The sequence below is a fragment of the Haliaeetus albicilla genome, chromosome 9 (assembly GCF_947461875.1).
Source record: "Haliaeetus albicilla chromosome 9, bHalAlb1.1, whole genome shotgun sequence".
NCBI lineage: Eukaryota > Metazoa > Chordata > Aves > Accipitriformes > Accipitridae > Haliaeetus > Haliaeetus albicilla.
The window spans coordinates 5525328-5544988 of record NC_091491.1 but is presented as its reverse complement, the minus strand read 5'-3'; the positions used below and the strand labels follow the sequence as shown (position 1 = coordinate 5544988).

At 60.1% G+C, this 19661-nt stretch overlaps 2 protein-coding genes across 5 annotated transcripts in view; both read right to left on the bottom strand.

Annotated features, from left to right (window-relative positions):
• Nucleotides 1-447: 447 nt before the first annotated feature.
• Nucleotides 448-7041, bottom strand: CORO6 (coronin 6). Of its 4 annotated transcripts, XM_069791151.1 has the most exons (12): nt 6902-7041; nt 4188-4387; nt 3448-3570; nt 2857-2986; nt 2584-2765; nt 2326-2445; nt 1980-2099; nt 1473-1577; nt 1235-1380; nt 1095-1152; nt 769-999; nt 448-646 (listed from the first exon to the last, which is right to left on the bottom strand). In XM_069791151.1, exons 2-12 carry the CDS (start codon nt 4383-4385, stop codon nt 524-526), a joined length of 1536 nt encoding a protein of 511 aa, XP_069647252.1. In that variant the 5' UTR covers nt 4386-4387; nt 6902-7041; the 3' UTR covers nt 448-523. The 4 variants fall into 4 exon arrangements, with proteins under 4 accessions (XP_069647252.1, XP_069647254.1, XP_069647253.1 ...); XM_069791153.1 differs by lacking the exon at nt 1980-2099; XM_069791152.1 differs by lacking the exon at nt 2326-2445.
• Nucleotides 7042-8927: 1886 nt separating this feature from the next.
• The window catches only part of SSH2 (slingshot protein phosphatase 2), a 104985-nt gene continuing 94251 nt past the window's right edge, over nt 8928-19661 (bottom strand). The window contains 2 exon segments of the mRNA XM_069791141.1: nt 8928-15437; nt 16732-17578. Of these exon segments, the coding sequence (XP_069647242.1) occupies nt 13452-15437; nt 16732-17578 (2833 nt within the window). The 3' untranslated portion in view covers nt 8928-13451.

Genomic DNA, 19661 nt, shown 5'->3' with positions numbered 1-19661 from the left:
CCCCGATAACCCGGCACACGGCCACAGGCGGCCGAGCTCTTTATTAAATGGGGGGGGCCCAGGAGCAAAGAGCCGGTCGGGAGCACCCACCGAGGGAGGCGATGGGGCGGGGGGAGGCGAAAAGGGTGATGGGGTGATGGTGGGGGGGGGGGTGTAGCACCGTACCCAAGCGCATCCTGGCCGGGGGGGGCCTGGCCTGACAGCTCCCCGTCCTGGGAGGATGCTGGCATCCAGCTTGCAAGTCCCCGAGGAGGGATGCTCAGCAGCCCCAGCCTGTGGGGACCGAAGCGGGACCCCCCCCCAGTGCTGCGGCAGGGTGACGATGTGGCAGGCCACCCCAGGAGCAGGATGTGACCGATGCCAGTGGAGGTGTGGGGGGGGTCGGGTCCGACCCCACTCCCTGCAGCCTTGGCTCCTGGGGAAAGAACACGGCTCTGGGCTCCTGCCCTCTGCGGGGTCTCGGCTTTAATCCCCGGGGGGGGCCGGGACAGTCCTCCCCGTGGCCGTGGCTGTGGGCGCCACGTTAGTCCGTGCCATTGGTGAACTGGCAGAGTTTGTCCTCCAGGTCGGAGATGCGTTTCTCCTGCGCTTGGACCATCTCCTTCAGGGCACGGATCTCCTCCAGCACCTCCTCCAAGGCTGGCCGCTGCAGATGGGGGGGAGCACAGGAGGGGGGGGTCACTGGGGAGCCCCCTCCAGCCCCTCCAACCCCACCGCAGGCGGGGAGCCAGCCCCCGCCACGACGTCCCCAATCCCCAGGACACTCACAGAGAAATTGGGGTCACAGGTGGAGTGGCTGTGGCGGCGGCCCGGGGGGGGCTTATTGTCCAGGATATTCTTTTTGACCACCTTCAGCTCCCGGTTCTTGATGGGGACGTAGCCGTCCCGCAGCGAGATGAGGATGGGCTCCGCGTCCTTCCCCGACAGCCACTCGTCCGCCTCCAGGGCCGGCTCGGGACCCGGCGTGTCGGGGTACAGGTCATCCTGGAAGAGGTCTGACTGCAGGGGCGAGGGAGACAGCGGTGAGACGGGGGGTGTGTGCATGTCCCCCAGACCCCCCCCCCCCATCTCCCCTGGGACCCCCGCGAGCTCACCTTGCGCGGCACCGTCATGACGATGGGCTCGCACTTGCGCTCGTGCAGCTTGAAGAACCTGCGTGGGACAGAGGTGGTTCAGGGTCTGGCCATCTCCTTGACCCTTCTGGCCCCCCCCTCCACCCCCCCAGGGTTCTTACCTGGCGATTTCACACTTGCTGACGTCCAGCCCACGCTTGGGCATGAAGCCCATGCCCCGCTGCGGCTCCTTGCTGCTGTAAGTGTTCAGGTAGTGCACGTAGGGTGCCTCGTCCGTGATTTCGAAGTACCGGATGCTGCTGTCACCCTGCGGGGACGAGGATGGGTGTCAACCAGCCCCGGCACCCCCAGGAATGGGGTGGCACGGCGGGGGGGTGCACCCCGGGGTGGGGGGGTTACCTTCCCGCAGAGGTAGACGATGCTGGAGTCGGGGTCGTAGAAAGGCAGCAGGACACCGTTGCTCGTGTCCATCTCCTGCAGGGCGATGGGCTCCTCAAAGTTGTTCTGTGGGGCCGGAGTGGCAGAGGGGGGGTGAGCGGTGGCCCCCAAAACCCCCACCCTGGTTAGTCACACACGTTAACCACGGCACACCGCAGGGACGGGGCTCATCCCCCTCCTCGGGGTACACAACCCTCTGGGTGGGCAGCCTGGCATGCCCCCCCCAGCACCCCCTGCCCCGCTCCCTCTTACCTGTACAACTGGGTGCACCCCCCCCATCGCTCTCTGCCCCCCCCCCCAGCCCCCTCCCCATGCCCAGCACAGCACGGCACACTTGGGAACTTGGCATCTTTTTTGGGGGGGTTGGGATGCAGCAGGTACCCCATGCTGGAGCGGGGGGGGGGGGCAGAGGATCGGGGTAAGGGGGGGGCCAAGTTCCCGGGGCAGCACTCCATGCGGCCTCGTTACCGGGTCCCACAAGCCCAGTTCCCGCTGGCTCATTCTGGTAAAGCCCGTGGTAAAGAGGTATCCTTCCCGCGTGAAGATGGCCCGCACGGGCCTCAGCCCTTCGTGGGGGGCAAACCTCTCCTAAGAGGAGGGGGAGAGAGTCAGCACGGGGCGTGGGAAGAGGGGAAAATGGGAGAGGGGGCCCGGATCTGTCCCCCAAAACAGCCGCTGAGTCCTGCTCCTGGGGAACGCACGAGGCTCTCGGGGCGCACGCGGTGCTGGAGAGTATTCCCGGCACCCGGCGCATCCCCGGCTCGGCCGGGGTCCCCGGGACGGCGCCGGTCGGAGAGGAGCCGCCATCTCGTACCAGGTCCCAGAGGCCCAGCTGCCGCTCGCTCATCTTGCTGAAGCCGGTGGTGAAGATCTTGCCATCGGCCACGAAGATGGCGCGGATGGGGCGGGCGCCGTCGTGCGGTTTGGCTTTCTCCTGCGCCGGCCGTTAGCGGGTTAAAACCAAACACAGAGACGCGCGGGTGCGGGAGGTTAGTAGGGTCAGGCAGGCATGGGGAGGGGGGGACCCCGCGGCGGGATGGTGGGTGGGGGGACACAGGGTGGGACCACTCACCGCCACGACCTGCTGCTTGCGGGGGTCGATGACGCGGACCTTCTTGTCCTTGCAGGTGGTGACGAGGAGGCTGCCGTTGCGGTTCCAGCCCACGTTGTAGATGAGGTCGGTGTGCATGTCCTCCAGCACCAGCAGCATCTCCCCCGTGCCCACGTTCCAGAGGATCACCAAATTGTCACAGCCTGCGGACGACCAATGGGGTAGACGCCGTCACCCCACGGATTCTCCCCCCGCCGCCCCGATCCCAGGGAGGGCGACCCGGGACCCCCTTACCTGCGCTGAGCAGGACGTTGCGGGCGGTGGGGTGCCACGAGATGATGCCCACCCGTTTGGAGTGTCCCTCCAGCGTCACCACCGGCTCCGTGATGTTGCGGACGGGGACGTAGTCGGGGATCTGCCACACCTGGGGGGGGGGTGACGGGACGGTGAGGGGGGCACGGGGTGGCAGGGATCACCCCACAGGTGAGCGCTAAGCGGCTGAGGGCCTCGGAGCCAATTAACCTCATCGTTAATCCCGGCTCAGGCTGCGGGGTGGGTGGCGAGGGGACGGCAGCAGCGCCTGCATCCTGGGGTGCATCCCTGGCACTTGGGGTGCTGGTGGGCACCGGGAGGGGGGCACAGCCACGGCGCAGACCCCTGCCCCCCCCCCCCAGCTATTCCTGGGTGCTGAGTCGCCGGGGCGGGTATATTTAGCACAAACTGCTGCATCATGGAGAGAGCAGCCGCCGCCAGCGTGAACGCATGGCACTGGGGCTAAAAATAGGCCAGTGACACTTCGCAGGCAGCGAAGGGCGGGGGGAGGATGCTCCATGCTGCTCCCCCGGTACCCACCGTCCCCCTCCCGCCCAGGGTCCTGCCCCTCACCATGACGGTGGTGTCCTCCGAGGCGCTGGCGATGACATTGTCGTTGTGGGGACACCAGTCGATGTCCAGCACGGGCGCCGTGTGTCCGGTCACCAGCGGGTGGTTCTTGTCCACCCGTCCCGTCTGCAACGCCGAGGTGCTGGGATGAATCCCCAGCGACTGGGGGGGGACGACACCCTGCCAGGTGCCCCCCAAGCCCCCAGCCCGGCCACCACGTGGGGCTGGGGCACAAGCGGGGACATGCAGGGGACCCCGGAGGTGGCCAGAGCTTTGCACCAGCCTCGAAGGGGGAAACTGAGGCAGGCAGTGGGAATGGGGCTCGCTTAGCGTGAGGCCCCGTAGGGACACAGAGGGGAATGATGTGCCCCGGGAAAAGTTGTTTTGTGTCCCTTCTGATGGCAAGGAGGGGCTGGGATGGGGTCCCCAGCCCCTCTGCTGGGGTGGGCATGGCAGACCCCCACCCCACTGGGATGCTCCCTGGGCATCCTGTGCCCCCAGGGAATTTGGGCTGGGGCGAAAGCAGCGGGCGGTTTCCCCCATCACCTCGGTCGCCCCCGGGACGTCACCCACCCCAGGTTGTCCCCGCCCTGAGCCCCCACACGAGGATGGGGATATTGTGGCAAAGCTGTGGGGGGGGTGTCCAGGCCCACAGCAGCTCCCCAAAAGCAGAGCCCATCAGCATGGCCCCCCAGTACATCCCAGGGAGAGGGGGGCCAGACCCTGGCAGCATCCCCGCTCACCTTGGCAAGAGGCAGGACGATGAAGGCCCCCCCACCGCCGGACTCGACGATGATGGCCACAAACTTGGGGTTGACGGCACAGAAGGAGCTGTCACACGTCACCTTGGAGACACGAATGTCCTCGTACATCTGGTCAGCCTTCACCGGCTGCCCGAAGACGTGCCGGAACTTGCTCTGGCGCACCACGCGGCGGCTCATGGCTGGGGGGTGCAGGGTCAGGCTACGACCCCCCCCTTGATACAGCATGGAGGGGTTTTGGCCCCCCTCAGGCCTTGCGCTCCGAGACACCCCCCCCTACCCTGGACACAGCGGGAAGCCTGGGGACACGGAGATGATGAGGGATGAGGGTGCAGGATGGTGCCCGATGTGGCCCCGACCCGTTGGCAGGGACCGGGGGTAGCCCTTGGGGCGGGGGGGGGAGGCGAGCGCTGCAAGTGCTGGGGACGGGCATCCCGGTGCCGGAGCCGCTTGACGGCTGGGCAGGGACATGGCCATGCCATGATGCGCAGCCATGCCGTGCCCCGCGGCTGTGCCGTGCCCCACGGCTGTGCCATGCCCCGTGGCTGGCACCGGGGTTGGCACCTCGACGGCTGCAGTAGAGAAGCGGGGCTGAGGGGAGTTTGGGGCGGACACGGAGGTGCCGCACACCAGGTTGCAGCTTGTCCCCTTGCGTCCCGTCCTGCATGGGTGGCCCGAGGTCGCCCGGCTCGACCCAGCACCCAGGAGAAAAGCTGTGCCTCCAGCATTGCCCGCCCCATACGTCCCGCCATGGGCTCCTGTCTGGGGTTCCACGTGTGCCACCCACTCTGCACCCCCAACCCACTCACCCCGGGCGAGGGCTGGATCTGGCACAGCCACGCAGCCCCATGGGCACACCGGGGTGCAGAGGAACCCCCCCGGCACAGTCTCCAGCCCTCGGCCGCCGCCAGCGCCCACCATCACCCATCTCTGTCCCAAGCCCGCGCTGCTTCTGGGACCTGCCCAAGGGGCATTGAGCCCCTCGGGACCCCGAAACCCCTGGTGCTGGGGCTCTGCAGCACCCATGAGCCACTGACCGCCCCGGGGACTCCCCTGTGCTCTTTTGGGGTCTCAGCCATTGCCAGGGGCCACATCCAGCCACCAAAGCACAGCCCGGAGGGCCGGGCACCGCTGTCCCCAGCCTGCGGGGCCGGTGCGGGCAGAGGTAGGAGCAGGTCTGTTCCTCCACGTCCCCGCCGGTGGCTTTTGGCCGGGGCACGTGCAACGCCAAGCCAAGACACATCTGCCCGGTCCCTGGGTGTCCCCAGGGGTCCTCACAGCCCTTCAGCATCGTCCCTGGCCTGGCAGAGCTGGTGTGGGTTGGAACCAGGTGCTGAGGGGGCCCAGAGCCCTGCTACCGAGGGGGGGCTGGACGCTGGCACTGCTGGCATCACCCCCACGGGCCCGGGCACGGTCCCTAGCCCTGGGCAGGGGTGAGTGGGCTCCGTGGGGAGACCCTCCACGTCTTTTGCAGCACCTCATCCATTGCCAGCGGGAGTAGAGCTTGGGGTGCAGGCGTGCAGGGCAGGGGGTGATGGCCTGGCCGGCTGGGCGCAGGGCATGCAGCGTGCGGGCAGGATGCAGGCAGGGGCGCAGGGAAGGTGCAGGTGAGGTGCAAATGCGGTGCAGGCAGAGTTGAGCAGGGTGCAGGCAGCAGGTAGGGTGAGGGCTGGGTTGGGTAGGGTGCAGGTGGGGTGCAGGCAGAGTTGGGCAGGGTACAGGCAGGGCTGAATGGGGTGCGGGCAGAGTTCAGGCAGGGTGCTAGCAGGGTGCAGGCAGGGCTGAATGGGGTGCAGGCAGAGTTCAGAGGGGTGCAGGCAGAGCTCAGGAAGAGTGCTAGCAGGGTGCAGGCAGGGCTGAAGGGTGCAGGCAGAGTTCAGAGGGGTGCAGGCAGAGCTCAGGAAAGGTGCTAGCAGGGTGCAGGCAGGGCTGAACGGGGTGCAGGCAGAGTTCAGAGGGGTGCTAGCAGGGCTCAATGGGGTACAGGCAGTGCTCAGGTGGGGTGCTAGCAGGGTGCAGGCAGGGCTGAATGGGGTGTAGGCAGAGCTCAGGAAGGGTGCAGGCAGAGCTCAGGAAGGGTGCTAGCAGGGTGCAGGCAGGGCTTAATGGGGTGCAGGCAGAGTTCAGGCAGGGTGCTAGCAGGGCCGAATGGGGTGCAGGCAGAGTTCAGGCGGGGTGCTAGCAGGGTGCAGGCAGGGCTCAATGGGGTGCAGGCAGAGTTCAGGCGGGGTGCTAGCAGGGTGCAGGCAGGCCCGAATGGGGTGCAGGCAGGCTGCAGGCGCGACAGCCGGACGGGGCGCAGGCAGGGGGTGAGCGGGGTGCAGGCACGACCCGGGCAGGGTGCGGGTGGGGTGCGGGCAGGGAGCGGGCGGGGCCGGGCGGGGTACGGGCGTGCTGCGGGCGGGGTGCAGGCAAGGTGCAAGGCGGGATACAGGCAGGACGGCCCCGCTCCCCGCTCCCCGGGCCGGGCCATTACGTTGCCACAATTGAATCCGCAGCGGCTGCTCGGGAACGACCAGAGGTCACTTTCCAAATATAGCCATCTCCTGCCGGGCGGCGGGCGAGGGGCCGGGGGACCCGGGGGGCCTCAACCCAGCCTCCAACCGCCCCCCCCCCCTTTTCCCTCTCTCCCTTCCCTTCCCTCCCCTCCCGGTGCCCGGCCGCCGGCCCCGGCCCGCCCGTTCCCCGGCTCCCACCTGCGCTCGGCGGTTCCCGGGCGCGCCCGGCGCTGCGCCCCGTTCCGGCTCGGCTCGGCTCCGCCCGGTTCGGTTCTGTCCCGTTCCCGGTTCTGGTTCCGGGTTTCGGCTTCCCCCTACTATCCCGGGCTCGGTTCGGCTCGGCCCCGCTTCACGCCCGGCGCGGCTGGGCTCGGTGCACCGCGCAGTGCCGCTGCCGCAGAGAACAGCTGAGCCGAGCCGGGAGCCGGGGCCGGTACAGCCCCCCCGCGGCGGGCACCGGGAGGAGGGGACGGGAGGGGGGGGCCCGGCCCGGCCCCGCCTGCCCCCGCACCCTGCCCGGCCCCCCCCCCGGCCCCACTCTGCCCGCAGGGATGGGGGTCAGCCCTGGCATAGCTCCCTTCCCAAAAGCGGGGGGGCCAAGGGTGCCAGTAGCTTCCCCCCCCCACCCCCCCCGGCACGGTGTATGGGAGCCCCTCGGTGCGGGGGGGGGGGGGGAGGAGAAGCCCCTCTGCCCCCTCCTGCCAAGCAGCGTCTTCCTAAAGCGTTGGGGAAAACCAAGAGCTCTTGACAATTCTGCCCCCCCCCCCCCCCCCCCCGGCTGCCATCACCCCGGGGGTCACCTCCACCCAGGGCTCAAGTGGGACGCAGGGCTCGCTGGGCATCCCACGGGTCCCCCCCGCACCCTGGGGCCAGCTCAGCCCCACAGAGACCGTGGGCCGGCCCCGGGGGTCCCAACACCCACAGCACCCCGTGGGGTCACCACGTTCCCCCCCCCCCCGGAGCAAAGGGGGCTGCAAACCCATGGGGGTGAGTCCACATCAACCCCAGCCCTGCCGTAGCAGGATGGTTACAGGCACGTTTGGAAGCCAGATTTGGGATTTAGCAGAGCCCAGCCCCACAGGGATGCCCTGGCCCAAGGGGATTAAGGGATTGTAGGGCTCGGGGACCCGTGGGAGGGGAGCCCGTGGTTCCTGGAAAGGCAGCAAAGCCCTGGACCCTACAAGGGCACCGAGCGGAGCAGGACGAGCATTGGCTGAGCCAGGCGGGAGGGGGGCAGCTGGCAAAAAGGCAGGGAAAAGGTGACATCCTTGCTCGCCCGGCCAAAGGGGTGGCAGGGAGGGAGGGGGGCTGCAGCGGCACCCCCTGCTTGCCCTGTCCCACCACGGCCCTGGCTCGCTCTGCCCTCGGAGCCTGGGGACAGAGCGAGCCCCGTGTCCTATGTCCCCAACTCCAAGCCACATCCCCAGCAAGCGGAGAAAAGGCCCCGGGAAGCCCTTCCCCAGCCGGTGCTGGGGGGACCGGGAAGGGATGGGGGACCCCAGGGACACCGCCAGTCCTGCCATGCCCTGCAGCAATGGTCCCGCACCCCTGGCCCCACACCCTGGTGCCTGCTGAGCCCGGAGGCTTCATGCAGGGAAGGCGAGGCTGAGCTCTGGGGGATTTGGCTCTCTGGACCCCCTTGCTCACAGCCCCGCTGCTCCCCACAGCCGGGCAGGCCAGCGGGAGCCCGCAGAGACCTCTGTGCCATGCTTTCTTGCCATGACAGGAGACACGATGGAGCAAAATCAACTTGCCTGTGATGGGCTGTTTCCCAACGCAGAGATCCACTTGTGTTGCGGTTATTTGGCGCTTGGATTTGGCTCGGCTCCTTGGCCGGCCGTGGTGGGTCTGGTCCAGGGTCCCCGCTAAAATGTTGCATCCTGCTTTGCGCTTAAACCCCATGACTCTCCCTACAGCTCCTCTACCTGCAGCAGTGCAGCCAGGCCACCCACAGCATCCCAAAACTTTTACATTCACAATCCCTGGCATCTTGCCTGCAATCTCAGCAGGACCTGGAAGAGCATCTTGCTTGGGAGCACAGCTCCTTGGCCCCTGCACAGATCACTTGGGACAGGATGGGTCCATCTATGCTTCTGGCAGCAGACACAAATGAACAACCCCGCTGTGGCTCCCCAGATCCCCGGTGCCACCCTGTGCTCTGACAGCAGCGCGGATCACTCATCATCCCCAGCTCCAATCCCAAATAGGAGGCAGCACGCCTGTGTCATCTTCAAAATAAAACTTTATTCATTCGGTAACAAGAACATTGAATCTGCACATCAGTGCACAAGTTCACATTTAAAAACAGCTGAGCACATCAGTTCATAAAGTCTTTAGGGGGAAAGGGGACGATCCCAGCCACCAAGGAAGATCCAGGAGGGGCGGACAGAAGCGCTCCCCTCCCTGGTTTGCAACTCCACCACCACCCGCCCCCAAGGGCTCGTGCTCCAGCACACCGTGTGGCTGGACTGCCCGACCCCGGAGCGATCCCTACAAACCAGTGCACGGACATCACATCTCCGTAAAGGAAAAGAAAAGGCACTGGCACCTGCTTTTGTGCCAACAGAGATGTCTGCAGCACGGGCGGGCTGTTAGCACCTCTGGCAACGCTACCGGAGGGCAACCGAGAGCCCTCTGCCCAGCCCGGACCCCTCCTGTGCCAGGCCAGCGCCTGCCTCTGCCCCACGCCAGCAAGGGCTCCGGGGGTCCCTCCCTTAGGGAGAAGCATGGGGGTTTGCATGGAGCTAGGACCAGATTAAGGCAGGACACACCGTGATGGGAGCAGGGGACCTGCGGTGGGTATGGCTTCCTCCTGCCACCGGGCTGGGAGAGCTGCGGGGCTCTCTGAGCCCCCGGGCAGATGCAGCGCCCCAGTGCCCACACCGATTCCCAGCGGCTCGCTCCTCCCAGGAGGTCCCCAGCAGCAGCCGGAGCTGGGGTGGGTTACCTTCCACCAGGCCTTTGCTGGTAGAGGGACAGGGAGCTAATCCCTGTCCCCTTTGACACCCAAGCGAGCCATAAACAGCGTCACCTCCTGACCCCCCTGCCACCCGCTGGGACCGTACCCCCGGGAAAGGGCCGAAAGGGGAGAGATTTGTACATGTCACAACTTCTCAAGCAGACCGGACACACGCACACACGCACACACACCATCGAGTGCAACAGAACGCAGTGTAAAAACCAGTTTCACGCACACGCTATCCGTTTGTGCAAGGCTCACACATTACAGTACAGCCGGAGATGGGGCGGGCAAGGGGGGAGGTGATGGCTGAGATATTGTACAGGAGTCAATGTAAACAATAAAGCGTCCTCCAAGAGGGCTTTGCAAGAGACCAAAAGAACAGTTGCTTTGTACAAAAATGCCCTTAAAACAACAGGTTTCGCCTAAACTCCCCCCATCAGCAAGGCTTGTCAGCTGCCATGCGCTCTGGAGGTGCCGCTCCTTCCCGTCCGGGGAAGATGCTGCTCCCCGTGGTGCTCAGCGGGTCACAAGAAGCTCTCGTGGGGTGGCCACGGGGACCAGGAGTGAGCCACCACCCACCCACGAGTCACCAGCATGGGGAAGGGACAACCGTCTCCAGGCAGAGACCTCCGATGTCAGGGGCTTGGTGGCTTCGTTGCCCAGACACTGGCCGGGGAGGAGCCAGGACCCCCCCGAGAGCTGCACACGACATGCCCCTCCAGCCCGTTCCCCTTTCTGCCATCCAGGTCAGAGCCTCCAGACCTCCAAGGCCTTCATAACTCTGTAAGAAAACCACCTTCCCTGGCTCCCTCCATCTGTCCACATGCTTCCCAGAGAAAAACCACAGTTGTGCTGGGCCGGAGCTGAGGACAAGGGGACAGCGAAGCACCTCCCTGCGAGGGCCTTTGCCCCTTTGCTGCTCTCTCCAGCTGAAGCACCCAGACAGCAGCAGAGTACTGGAAGGAAGCAGCAATTCTGGTCTGCATGGAAGAGCCTTCCTACAGGGCACTTCTCCTGAGTTGAAGCTGGGCAAAGAAACCCAATCCCCATCCTGCTCCTCCTCTCTTTCTCAAGGGAACAAATTATACAAGGGGCTTTCCCCTCCCAGGCAGATCTTTGTCACCAGGACATGCTGCCAGCCAAGCATGGTCCCTCCACCACAGGGCAGGCTTGGTGGCACCCCATCCCTTCTGTCCACAGAGGGGCAGGCAGATATGTCCTTGGGGCCAGGAACGGTAGGCAGCAGGGGCTGGTGAGGTTTGTGGGGGAGGCAAGGACTGAAATTGCCCTTCACAAGATGACATGAGCCACTTGGCCTTTCTACACTGGCTGCCCAGCTCCGAAGCCAGCTGGAGTGGGCTAGGAGAAGCCAAATATCTTTCAGCGTCCCAAAAAAGTATCTGGCCTCCTGGGCCAGGGACTTGCTTGACTTCTAGCGACTGAAATGGCCTGGGATGATGTGCTATTTGACCCAAGACAGGGCCCTGCTGGGCTACTTCGGGCTGCGCTCCAGCGTGCAGCTAGCATGGGTGACAACCCCCCTCTAGCAGAGCTCAGGCTCCTCGGAAAGGAGGGACGAAGCACACGTTGCTGCTGGAGAAGGACAGACACGCCGACGGCCCCATGCCCGGGCTGCGGGCACGCAAGCTGCAAGTACGGGCTCTGCAAGGCAGCGCGGGAAGATCCCTGGAATCTATAGGAGGACAGCGAGGCGGGATTCCTCCCCAGGCTCGCGTTACCTTGCAAACTGCTAAGCTAACCTCTGCTGCTGGCTGTGGGCAAGCTGGGGGGTTAGGGACACCCCTTCCCCAGGGCAGACGCCCGCTGCTTCCCAATACTCCACAGCGCTCCGGTGCTGTGCGCTCCTCTCCGGCTCAAGATGAGCTTGTCCCATCGGAGCCCACAAGGCTCCGCAGCATCAGTGCTGCTTTCTAAGCATGGCCTTGTCTACTGCTCCTCCCAGCCCCGTGTCCTGTGTCCTCTCCATGCTGGGCTTTCAGCAGCTGGAGCCATTCTGCATCTTCTCTCTGCTTCGCTCCTCCCCAGAGGGCAGGTCTGGGCCAGAGCCAAGCACCAGCTCAGACGTGCTCTTCTGCCACAGGACTGCAGACGGGACCCAGAGCTCGCCTGCCACGGCCAAGTGCCTTTCTCTCCACTCCTACAGCACACATACAATTTGCTGATATGCACGGCTGGAAAAGAGGAGCTTTGATTTAGCCGAACTGCTCGGGAACCAGAAAATAATTTGCTGAAATTTAGAGCAGACCCTTCAAATGCAGGTTCTCTGGGGAAGTAAGAACCTGCAGAATGGCTCAGAGCGGCTGACGGCTTTCCACGTCTGACTGGCACTTCTGAAATCCAGCTTCATACGGGAAGGAAACGGGCAGATAGGCAGTCCTCCTCCCACAGTGGGGTAACAGGGCTTTCACGCAGGACTGGAGAAGGGACACATTTGGCAAAGGCTGGCATCGAGGCTCACTTTTAGAAAGGGAAGACAGCTTACGATGTCAAATCCACTCCCATTTCTGTGCAGATTACAATGAACAGCACTGAGTTTGAGTAAGGTGGTTTTGTTTTCCAGTTTACAGAATGCAGTCTTGCCCTTTTTTTTTTAAAAAAAAAAAGTAGGAACAAGGAAAAAAAAATCTATATAAATACCATATATACAATTTAGGGGAAAAAAAAAAAAAAAGAAAAAAGGAAAAAACTTCCAGAAAAGATCTTCCCTCCGGGCCGAGTGTTAGGAGTGACAGCAGTGTGGACAAAGCTTTGCATTCAGTAGGGGCAATACATCGTGTAACAATTATAACAGCCTCTAGGTTTGTGAGCGACCAGAAGTGCCTGTGAGCATCGTAGAGGGGAGAGGAAAACTCAGGCAGCACGAGACAAGAACAGCTTTCGGGTGGAGGGGAGGCAGCAGGAGGGTAGAGGACAGATGATATGGCCATGAACTTGGATAGGCCCACAGCAGTATTCAAGTAATGGGAGGGTTAAAACCCTGACGAGGCGTTTGTTTTAAAAGAACACTCTGGCTTTGGGGGCTCTCCTCCTCTCACCCGCTGGTCTGGGGCAGCCGAGGAGAGGTGAGCTTGGCAGCTCGTGGAGGAACTCTGCTCCACCTCACCACAAAATGGGGGGCTCTGCATGACCCCCAGCGGGAGGCGAGCGCTGATCTCGGTGCCAGGCTGCCCGGGGTTTTCAGAGCCCATCCGTCGGGAATATTTACCCCTGTGTGCTCCTTTTGGGGATGCACCAGCTGAACCGAGCCTCGGGAGTTTGTCCTGAAGCAGCTTTGTGAGTGATCTGCCAGCATTGTGGAGTTCCAGTTTGCAGAAAAGAAAGGCCAAACAAAGGGGACCTTGGCACAGCCTTCACATTTATGGGGGCTCTCACCCCAACAACTGCCCAGCACCATTTCAAGGCATGGGGAAAATTCAAGTTAGGAACTAGGATCTGGTTCTAAGCAAAACTCCACCTTGCCAAAGCAAGCCAACATCAATTTTTGCAGGATAAAGGTGTTCTTTTAAAACAAACTAACAAAAAAAAAAAAAAAAAAAAAGAACATTTGAGGTTATCTGAGTTAAAAAAATTAAAAAAACCCAAACAGTCCTGCAGTCAGAGTCACACACAGAAGAACCAACCCACACCTACATGCGCCAGGAACAGTAAAATGACAATATATATAAAATTAACCAATAAAGTGCATGTTCCTTATATTACACCTGCCCCTTGCGTGAACGCAACACCACGGGTTCTCGGTAAGAAATCACAGCCGAGGGCTCAGGATCACATAGTATTGTAGAGGGGATTGGTTGTCCGCTTTTTATCATTGGTCTTTTTGAGCCTCCTCAGAGGGTGAGTTCTCCCGTGCTGCTGCCGAGGTGCGACAGCCAGACCTTGAGCTGGAGACAAGGAGTCCAGGACCTGCACCTGGAGCAGCGGAGGACCCTCCTCGGAGCTAGTCCACGTTGGGTCTGCACTGGAAAACAAATTCTGCTGGCTGGAGCCGCACTCTTTGGCGTACTGAGCTAGCGGCCTCTCCACTGGCTTGCTCTGGGCAATGCACTCGGCTGTTCTGAGCTGTTCCACAAAATGCTTAGCGGGCTCAGGGGAGGAAAGGCGATGCTTTCCGCATGCGCTTTCCGAGCCCCTCTCCAAACTCCCCCTGCGAAGGCCTCGACCGAGGGCAACGCAGGTGAGAAGCACCGGGTTGGCATCAGAAGAGGCCGACCGCCTCTCGGATAAGTCGTCCTTGGAGAGGTCCAGGCAGTCCAGTTTGGCCAAGGATGCCGAGCGTTTCATGTGGGAGGGTGTGGTGAGCCCCGCGTGCCGGATCCGAGCCTCTATTTCCTTCGCTCGCTGCTTGACCAGCCCGGGGCTGCTGCTGCGCTCCTCCACGCTGCGGCTGCTGGAGCTGTGGGGGAGGCCGTAACACAGGAAAGAGATGTCCAGAAGGTCCACATTTTCAGCGCCTTGGCTAGTGAAGTCCTCGCCGCTCAGCTGCCTTGAGGTGCCGGCACCCCCCCTGCAGAGAGGCTTGGGACTGTCCCTGAATGGGAGAGTCGCATCTCCCTCAATGCCACATGACGTGACCGGCTCATCGTCCGTACCTGTGCTCTGCTCAGTGACGCCTTCCAGGTGAATTACACAGGGGTAAGAAGAGCGTTCTAGGCTGGCCGAAGGTGTGGAGGTCACCTGGGCAGAGGGAGAAGCAGCACTGAGGTGAACAGGTAACCCACCACCTTCCTCGCTGGGGCTGCCCACAGTGAAGGTAGCCTGCTTGTGTACCGCGTCCTCCGGCAGTGAGAGATTTACCAGTGTCAGAGCTCTGAGACAGGTCGGTGCCTTCTCGGAGCACAACGAAGGGTTCAAGTTTTCATCTAAAGACGGGACGGCCGCAGGCAGCCTGCCCTGCTCACAGCTTGCGTCGGGGCGCTCTGCAGACTTGACCATGGCAGTGTATTCGACGATTTCAATTCTTTTGGGGACAACAGAGGGCAGGGGTGGCTCCTCCGTCCCATCATATGAGACCAGTGCCCTGTGTTCTTGTGCCGCTCCCTCCTGCCCCGGGCTGGGCTCTGCAGGCAGGGACTCCTGCGCAGGGGAGGCGAGGGGTGCAGGCAAGTGTCTGCCTGCAGACAGCTCTGCCCCAGGAGGCAGCAGCAGCTCCTCAGCACTTGGACCCCGTGCCTTGTCACCCTCCGGAGCCAGCTCCAGGGGCGGCTCCTCGCTTTTCCCCCGCGGCAGGAGCTCGGCAGCAGGAGAATCGTTCCTGGAGTTCTTGCGGGTCTGTAAGATGCAGACCGGGGATGCGTGCTGGTGCTCCTGCTCCTGTCTCAAGCGCTCCTCGAACTCCAGGGTGGCTCGCCGGACGGAACCAGGGCACCACTTGGGCTCAGGATTGATGGAGCCATGAGGCTCTTGCTGCTCACCCCCAGGGCTGCTCTCCTCCACGTCTGATTTACCAGAAGACAGCTGCAAGGAGGGGGCAGCTTCTTGCTCAGCTTGCAGAGGGTCTTTCTCCTTTTCCTGGTGTCCACAGGCTCCTTCGCTCTGTTCCACCCTTTCTGATGCCCAAAGTGCCTCCACTGGCAGGTCGTGCACAGTGTTCCTCTTTGGCGTCTGGGTGAGGTTGGCTGAACCCTCTTTCTGTTGGGCAGCTCCTACTCCCTGGTTGATTGACTCGATCTCTGTGATAATTTCCTTCACAGAAATGGCATTTTCCGAGTGGGATCTCGTGAGATGGCCTGTGCTAGGTAGCTCGGGGACCTCCTGCAACACAGAAAAAGAATAACAACAAAATGGATCAGTTGTGCTGACGTAGAGCAAGTGGCAGCAGCTTAAAGGAAATGGGGGTGCATGTCCCCAAAGGAACAAAAAGTGCACGTGCCAGTGTGTGGGGATACATTACAAGTGCTGTGATCACTAACGTAGAAGCATTAATTGTCTCTGAAATTGCATTTAACATCTTCCAGGCTGGATTTTCACCTAGACTGAGATTTAAGAACTTTTATTTAGTTGCGACTAATTCTAAGGGAAATTTAGCCTTTTTTTTTTTTTAAATAAGGAAAAGTCCAGTTAACAAAAGAAATCCTGATGCTGCTAGAAGTGCAGTTTTGAACTGAAAACATGAAAGATTCTGCTCACGTACAGGAGCGAAAAGAAGTACAGCATAAAGAATGACCGAGCGCTGAAATGCTCTGGTTTCCCGGAGGAAAATGGCCAGAGAGGCTCCCCCATCCGCACAGACACTCTTCCTGCCAAATCACTGGAGAGAGCATTGGCCTATTATATCTGGAAGAGCCTTATTGCCTCACATGGAGATGGAAAAGATTCAAGCAATGCAGCGTGGAATTTAAATAAGAGAGGCTCCCAGAAAACGATGGCCCCGGATATCATCAATCCCTGTGAGAGTCCTGGAGGATAGAAAGCAATTATAAGAGAAAGGTACCTCAATTCAGAGGTTACTAAATTTTGTCAGGAACATCTTTCTATCCAGGAAAGAAGTGAGCCGTGACATCCCCGATCCCACCACCCCAGGCCTGCGCAAGCTCATTTTCTTTCTCCAGCAGTGGAAGCTCTACATCTACCTTGATTTACTATCCCAATGCTGGTGCTTCCCAATCAGGGAAAGGTGTCAGCTTTGTCCCGCTCTTTGGTGGATTTCTCAAGTCAGATAAATATTTGCGCAGGTTTGGGATGCTGGCTGGCCTTAGCTGTTCAGGGTTCAGCTGCATTAGTGGGTCAAGTCCCACCTATCTGCTTTCCTAATGCAAAACTCAAAAATAAGTTTCTCGTGAGAGCAGCACAGCAGGTCAGGTCAAGGTTGCCTCAGCCAGGGCTCTGCCACTGCCAGCAAACAGATGTTTAAGGAAAAAGTGCAGAAAAGGGTGAGTATCTAAAAGTGAAAAGGAAAAGCATCTAGCAATCCCTCCCCAAACGGCTACCCTGTTCAGTGAATGCCGGGACTAGAAAATCCCCTGTCCACAGCAACCTCACAGCAAGAGAACTACCCGCAGATAGGTTTGAGCAGCAGTTCCTAAAACACCGAGCAAGTTATTTTAACCTTTTGTTGTTCTTCATCTGTGGAGGAGTCATCCGATGCCTGAGGAGAGTTTCCAGAGCTGTTCCTTTGAGCATCTGCACCCCCATCTGCAGCAGGCGGCACTTCCAGCACGGGCACCCTCGAGACCCCGTTCCTTCCACTCCCTTGCTCTTCCGTCCTGGAATGGGAGCAGGTGCGTGACCGGCTCTCCTGGGAAAGCTCCACGAATTTCTCCAAAGCACTGAAGAAATCAATCCTGTCTGTACTGAGGTCAGTCACTTCAGGCTGGGGATTCTGTTGGAGACTCTGGGAATTTTGGTTTGGGGATTGGGGAAAGTCTTTTAAGCACGAAGTGAATTCTTCCATGGGAACCAAGTGCACGTTCATATCAAGCTTAAGAGCATCTTTTTCTAGATCGTCCACTGTCAAATCAGGAAACTCTGTTATTTCCAAGGGGTGCTGGAGCTGCATTAAGGCCTCAGAAGCATGGCAGTTATCAGGGGGCACGGAGTCTACACAACAACCTGCCGTACAGCCATTGATATTGTTCAGGTTCAGCTTGTCCTCCATCTGCTCAGCGTGGAAGTCTCGACATGTAAACTCTAGGTGGATCCTTCTCTCCTTCACACACATCTCCTCCTCGATCATGTTCGCATCCTCTGGGAGCTGCTGCTCCCTGTCTAGCTCAGCTGAGTAGATATGAGACATCGGCTGCTGGTTGTCGTTGGTCTTCGCCTCTGAGATCTGGTCGGCCGAGGTGGTGATCTCCTTTTTGTTCAGCTCCAGCCCAGATTTGCAGATGGGCTCATGATGGTCTGAGAGGTCACTGTCTGAGTGCGAGCGCCACAGTTTATTATGCCGCTGTTTGCTGTGGGGAAGAAAAGCAAACGAAAATGTTGAGTAGTGTTTTCACATAGCGGAGCCAGACCCACCTTGTTGTAAGAGGATGCGACCTACATGAAAAACCGTGCCAAATACTGGAGTCATTGACCACAACTGCAGCTTCACTTAAACAGTTCAGGGCCAAACCTGCTGCTGGAGAAGTTGATCCAATAACCAGCCACCTTCCAGTAGCTAAATGCCACGGCACCATTCTGCTCCACACACATTCCCCAGCAGTATTTTATCAGTCTACTCAACAAACGCAGTGTTTAATTGACTACAGAATTTGGTCCTTTCTTAGCCAGCAAGTGCTTTTCCATTTGCTAGCAGGTCAGCAATGACCAGAAGAGACAGGGTCCCCTAGTCCCGGATGTGAGTGGATGGCGGACACGGAATGAAATCCGAGTTCCCTTGTGACTCCTTCTTTGAATAGCTTCCGTGATCAATAACTGGGCTCTGGTAACCAAGGGGGTGGGGTGGAGTGAGTGGATGTGGGTATGGGTGTGTGTAAAACACAGAGGACATCCTCAACAGTCAACAAGCAGCCCAAAACAGCACCTGCCTTTCACAGGAAGGAAGCTCAAGAGTTCTCCAGCTCTTGGAAAGCCCCTTTAGGAAGGTCTGAGCAGTCACAAGGCCAAACAACTGCCAGCGGCATTGCACCACCTTCCTTATCTGCACCTGCCAAACAACCCGGCCCATGCCTCCGGGTTTACAGAGAGCAAAGGAGGCAACTTCTCCAAGTGAAACGCGAGGGCCCTGCTGAGTGACCGTGGCCACAGGGCTGTGCTTCCACCGTTTGCCCCTAGGAGGAGAGCAGATACCACTGAAAGGTCCTTGGATCTGCAGTAGACCTTGCAAAACCTCTCCAGTCCCTTGCTAGCGTGAGCAGACGCTCCCAGACACATCCATTGGCTGCAGTAAGTTAATTAACAGATGCTATTGAACTAATTACAACGTACCAGTTTAGCTGTGGGTGCCCAACAGCTAAGGAAAATAATCCATCACACATTTAGCTTTCCAATCCCACAGTCAGCTACAACCTTCCTGTATGACACAGGGCAGAATCGTGTCCTTTCAGAGGAGAGGAAGGTCAAGACTAGAGGCCAAAAGGCATTGCTCTGGGGTGCATGTGCTCTGTCTCTAATGGGTTTTGGAGCAAAGTTTGACACTGGCAGCAGAACCAGGCTTGTCCGTGAGGCAGGTTGTTGCTGAGGCTCTGTATGGGATGCCAAAGTTCCCATGTCTCTGCTCATGTAACCTGGGGAGAAATTGTTGATGTTTTCTGAGGGCACTTCCCACCCTGGCTGCTTCACTGCTCAAATCCAGCACTCTGCTGCACATCTGATTTTGAAAGTCAAAATTACCCTTGTGCATGAACAAACAAAACTTGCCTAGCACAGCCTTGATCTGAGAATCAAAACAGATGTCAACAACCACTGGGAGAGGTGTGTTAACTTTTAATCTCACACTTTCTCCAGTCTTACAATCTGCGAGAGGTGCTAAAAACAGGGTCAGAGAACAGCAGCCCACCCACGTCCCTTCCTAGAACCCACAGCCACCTCTTGACCTTCCTGGGTAGCGTTCCCAGCACCAGGGAGAACAGCCCACAGCACCCCAGACGTTCGGTGTGCTAGGCATGGGACAAGGTCTGGGGGCAGCACCAGGGCTGGCCAGCTTGTGTCCACACCAGCCCTGGACCAGGAGACCCCCACACCTTCCACCACACTCCAGCCAGCTCTCCAGGCCCTGGTATAAAACTACTGCTGTTGATTCACAAGTTGCACAAGGCATATGGGATCCCAAACTCTGTTTTCCTGTAACTTACCATAACTAATAAAAGAAACAGGGCTGGCTCAGCCTTTCTGTGTCTATCACCAGAGGGAGGGGACAGTTTAACTAACCCCAGGAAATATGACTGTCCCAAAGAGCAAAACATGCTTGTTGTTGTGACTAAAAGCAGGCAGGGGGTTTTCATTTTACAGCTGGAAAACATATCCCAGTTGCTATAACCCCAACACAAAACCGTAACTAGATAGTGCGAGCACATGGCTGCCCTCACATACCTT

Bases quoted from the DNA above. Each gene is read 5' to 3' on its own strand.
- CORO6 (XM_069791151.1), bottom strand. From the start codon at position 4,385: ATGAGCCGCCGCGTGGTGCGCCAGAGCAAGTTCCGGCACGTCTTCGGG. The intron at 1,578-1,979 runs GTAACGAGGCCG...CCGGCCCCACAG, and splicing joins AACTGGGCTTGTGGGACCCG to AACAACTTTGAGGAGCCCAT. The intron at 1,153-1,234 runs GTAAGAACCCTG...TGTCCCACGCAG, and splicing joins AGCAAGTGTGAAATCGCCAG to GTTCTTCAAGCTGCACGAGC.